General features: G+C 36.5%; 1 protein-coding gene across 1 annotated transcript; it reads right to left on the minus strand.

The window, feature by feature from the left end:
* Positions 1-4,009: 4,009 nt before the first annotated feature.
* Positions 4,010-4,927, minus strand: LOC102286240 (olfactory receptor 4A15). The gene has a single exon (XM_005888752.2). The coding sequence runs from the start codon at positions 4,925-4,927 to the stop codon at positions 4,010-4,012; it is 918 nt and encodes a 305-aa protein (XP_005888814.2).
* Positions 4,928-5,214: the final 287 nt, after the last annotated feature.

Here is a 5,214-nt window from a genome sequence, read left to right on the forward strand (position 1 = left end):
CTACATGGAGAAGGAAAGATACCTGGAAGAACTGATTTTCCAGCCATCCTTACCAAGGCATCATTCATATAAGTAAGTCTTCAATCTTTCTTAAAGTCCAGAAATTTGGCTTTGACTAGCAGAGTGACTTCAGTCCATACCACATGGAACAGAATAATTGTTCATCAAGTTCTATCTAAATTCATGTACATTCAGATACAGACCAATGTATAGCAAATTTTAGCCTGGTGTATGGACAGATACAAGCCTGTGTGTGATTAAATACAGACCTGTGAATGGCAAGATATGTGCAGACAAATCAAGTCTATGTGTGATCACATCAAACATATATGCATATACATATGCAAATACATTCAGGTCGGTATTCAGATACTCATCCATGGGTTTTCAGATGCAGACTGGTGTATGTTCACACACACTTGTTGTTGATGTTTAGTTGTGTCCAACTCTTTGTGACCCTGTGGACCATGACCTGTCAGGCTCCTCTGTCCATGGTTTTCTTCAAGCAAGAATACTGGAATGGGTTGCCATTTTCTTCCCCAGGGGATCTTCCTGACTCAGGGGTCAAACCTGTTTCTCTGCATCTCCTACACTGAAAATGCATTCTTTACTGTTGAGCCACCTGGAAAGCTCCTTCACGTATACAGACATACATGCATATAATTACAGATCTACAAATCATTGATGATGTACATACATTGTGGTCCTACAAATTCACAGGGGATTGGATACAGAGCTGAAGGCATGATGGGACTCATTGCACATTTTTGGATTTGGGCCTATTAATGTTTGAATACAGATATACACCTGTAGATTTGGGGTTGTGCTGTAATTCATGCCAGAATAAGACATTAAATCCTTTCTGACCAGCTTACTGAAACTGAATCAAATATAAGTAAGAAAAGCAAAAGGCAAAATTTTATATACTCCATGGAGATGATTGTAAATTTTTATTAATATGTCAATCAGTTTTCCACAATATGTGTCTTTTTCTAGATGGGAAAACAAAATATTAAAGCATGTAATTTTCCTCAAAATAAAAATGCAGTCATAGTATTCTAAATATGTCTTTATGGGATGTTTCCCATCTTTGTAAATGATCGTAAATTTTAGAAGAGAGGGGGGAAGTAAGGTAGGAGGACAAAGAAGAGGAATTAATAATTACGGTGACAGATATTTTCACCTGTTTGCAGAAACACAAGCAAAAATAAATTATTGATGGGTTTAACAATAAAATATTTTGAAAAGTTATTTAAAGAAAAGCAAGAAGTTAAAATTTATAAAATCAATGGAAGGAAATGGAGTTTTCCAAGTGTAATGTGATAGAAGGAAGAAAAAAGTGAAATTATATATAAATAGCATCATTATATTTAAAACATCCATTATTATGTCACTAATAGTATGATAAATGAATATTTATATAAAATGTTAAAGAACAGTAATTAGTTGTAGCAAATATATATTTAATATAGGAAGAGTTAATCAAATCAAATTTATCAATAAAAATTCTCACTCCCATATATTCATGATTCAAGGAATTGACACACTTTATGAAGTGGATTCTATTCCCATGTATGTATAAGGAACAGGGAATACAAAGACAATTAAATACCTTTTTCTGACTTGGTGAAGATGGTGATTGCAGCCATGAAATTAAAAGACGCTTACTCCTTGGAAGGAAAGTTATGACCAACCTAGACAACATATTCAAAAGCAGAGACATCACTTTGTCAACAAAGGTCCATCTAGTCAAGGTTATGGTTTTTCCATTAGTCATGTATGGATGTGAGAGCTAAACTATAAAGAAAGCTGAGCACCAAAGAATTGATGCTTTTGAACCATGGTGTTGGAGAAGGCTCTTGAGAGTCCCTTGGACTGCAAGGAGATCCAACCAGTCAATCCTAAAGGAGATCAGTCCTGGTTGTTCATTGGAAGGACTGATGTTGAAGACGAAACTCCAATACTTTGGCCACCTGATGTGAAGAACTATTTGAAAAGACCCAGATGCTGGGAAAGATTGAAGGCAGGAGGAGAAGGGGACGGCAGAGGATGAGTTGGTTGGATGGCATCGCTGACTCAATGGACATGAGTTTGGGTGGACTCCGGGAGTTAGTGATGGACAGGGTAGCCTGGCATGCTGCGGTCCATGGGGTCGCAAAGAGTCAGACATGACTGAGCAACTGAACTGAACTGAACTGAACAGACTAATGAACAAAGCTAATTAACAAATATTTTTTTTATTTTCTTTTCCTAATTTTATTTTATTTTTAAACTTTACATAATTGTATTAGTTTTGCCAAGTATCAAAATGAATCCACCACAGGTATACATGTGTTCCCCATCCTGAACCCTGCTCCCTCCTCCCTCCCCATACCATCCCTCTGGGCCGTCCCAGTGCACCAGCCCCAAGCATCCAGCATCGTGCATCAAACCTGGACTGGCAACTCGTTTCCTACATGATATTTTACATGTTTCATTGCCATTCTCCCAAATCTTCCCACCCTCTCCCTCTCCCACAGAGTCCATAAGACTGTTCTATACATCAGTGTCTCTTTTGCTGTCTCGCATACACGGGTTATTGTTACCATCTTTCTAAATTCCATATATATGTGTTAGTATACTGTATTTATGTTTTTTCCTTCTGGCTTACTTCACTCTGTATAATAGGCTCCAGTTTTATCCACCTCATTAGAACTGATTCAAATGTATTCTTTTTAATGGCTGAGTAATACTCCATTGTGTATATGTACCACAGCTTTCTTATCCATTCGTCTGCTGATGGACATCTAGGTTGCTTCCATGTCCTGGCTATTATAAACAGTGCTGCGATGAACATTGGGGTACACGTGTCTCTTTCCCTTCTGGTTTCCTCAGTGTGTATGCCCAGCAGTGGGATTGCTGGATCATAAGGCAGTTCTATTTCCAGTTTTTAAGGAATCTCCACACTGTTCTCCATAGTGGCTGTACTAGTTTGCATTCCCACCAACAGTGTAAGAGGGTTCCCTTTTCTCCACACCCTCTCCAGCATTTATTATTTGTAGACTTTTGGATCGCAGCCATTCTGACTGGTGTGAAATGGTACCTCATAGTGGTTTTGATTTGCATTTCTCTGATAATGAGTGATGTTGAGCATCTTTTCATGTGTTTGTTAGCCATCTGTATGTCTTCTTTGGAGAAATGTCCTTTTAGTTCTTTGGCCCATTTTTAAAAAAAATATTTGTTAATTTTTAATTAACAAATATTTTTAACTCATCATTTAAAATATCTCTACAAATTAGAAGATTAAATTTCTGTCTTTGATCACTTTGACTGCAAAACAAAGTCCAATTGGCAAAATAACTATGATTTGATTATTTTCTGCATATATACCTTTTCATTCAGATTGGTTTTGTATACTTAGCCTCTTTATGCTTAGTATTATATTGTCTGAAACATCACTTTTCTTCACTGTTAAGATGCTCAGCTATATGAAAAATAAGATATGAAAATTATCTGACAAATACTAACATAAAATACTTACTTCAAATATTTATGTGGGCTTTCTTTGAGTGGAGAGATGTGAATCAAGGTGTTATGTCTTATTTTTTATTATTGTAAGCTCTGTAATAGACCTTATTGATTCCAGAAAGATTACATTACTTAAGACAGAAACATAGAAAAAAATCTTCCACTAACTTAAATAAATTACAGTGTTAACTAAAGCTTAACACAGAACATCAATGTATAGTATCAACAGAGATATTTTACACCCCAAGTCTATACATATTTTCATAGTAAATGGTGACAGTGTTAAAAATATATTTAAAACAAAATACATATTTTAAACTAGGAAATTAGGAAAATCTTAAAAGTGTATTTTGATCATTGGAGGTATTCATATAATAAAGATTTTAATTATGCCCAAGCTATTAAACCTAAGAAAAAATTTACTACAATTAAAAAATTATACAAGGCTTTCATGGAAAGAGTAATTTTTCATTGAAAATAGGTGATACACTTTCCTGTTGCCTCATTTTCTTTTATTAGTCCAGAGCTTTTTCATGGCATTTTTCATCTCAGCATTTCTCAGAGTATAGATTAGAGGGTTCAGCATAGGAGTGATAATTGTGTAAAACACAGTCAAGGATTTATCAGTTGGTAAGGTGGAAGGAGGTCTCACATACATAAAAATACAGGGCACAAAAAAGAGGACCACCACGGTAATGTGGGAACCACAGGTGGACAAGGCTTTGCGCCTCCCTTCCTGACTAAGATTCTTCAGGGAGTGCAGGATGATCCCATAGGAGATGAGTAAGAGCATGAAGATGATCACACAGATCGCCCCATCATTGGCAACCACTGTGAGGCCAATAATGTAGGTGTCAGTGCAAGCAAGTTTCAACAAGGGATACATATCACAGATGAAGTGGTCAATGACATTGGGGCCACAGAAAGGAAGGTTGTAAACAAAGAGAAGTTGAACTACAGCATGTAAAAACCCACCAACCCAGGCCAGGAGAAGAAGCATAACACATACTCGCTGATTCATGATGGTCAAATAATGCAAGGGTTTGCAGATGGCCACATAGCGGTCATAGGCCATGACCACCAGGAGCAAAATCTCAGCACCACCAAATAAGTGTCCTATAAAAAGCTGGGTCATGCAAGCTTGGAAGGAAATGGTTTTCTTTACATAGAGTAAATCTATGATCATATTTGGCGTGACTGTAGTAGAATACACAGCATCCATAAATGATAAGTAGCCAAGAAAGAAGTACATAGGGACATCCAGGCTTGGACTGAACACCACAGTCAGGACAATGAGTAGGTTGCCCACCATCGTCACAATGTAGATGAGCAAGAACACCACAAACAATATTTTCTGACCCTGGACACTCTGAGTGAGTCCCAAGAGGACAAACTCAGTTACATTTCTCCTTTGTTCCATAGATTTTTCTATATGTCATATTTCAGAAATATTTCAGGACGAATTAGCTGTAAATATAATTCTTACACATGGCTGCCTGGAAAATTAAGATAATGCATTTACTTATTGAACCAATAGGCAGTATGGTTGTTATGTTCTAATACTTTCAGAGATTGTAATACCAGCCTGATTAAAATATCCTCCCTAACTTCAACAATATTATAAGCAGGAGGCAAGTGATTAGATAAGTCAGTGGAGTTCTACAGATACTATGTCATCTTCTAATGTTTAACATATTAACAAACAAT

This window comes from Bos mutus, unplaced genomic scaffold (assembly GCF_027580195.1).
Source record: "Bos mutus isolate GX-2022 unplaced genomic scaffold, NWIPB_WYAK_1.1 CTG206, whole genome shotgun sequence".
NCBI lineage: Eukaryota > Metazoa > Chordata > Mammalia > Artiodactyla > Bovidae > Bos > Bos mutus.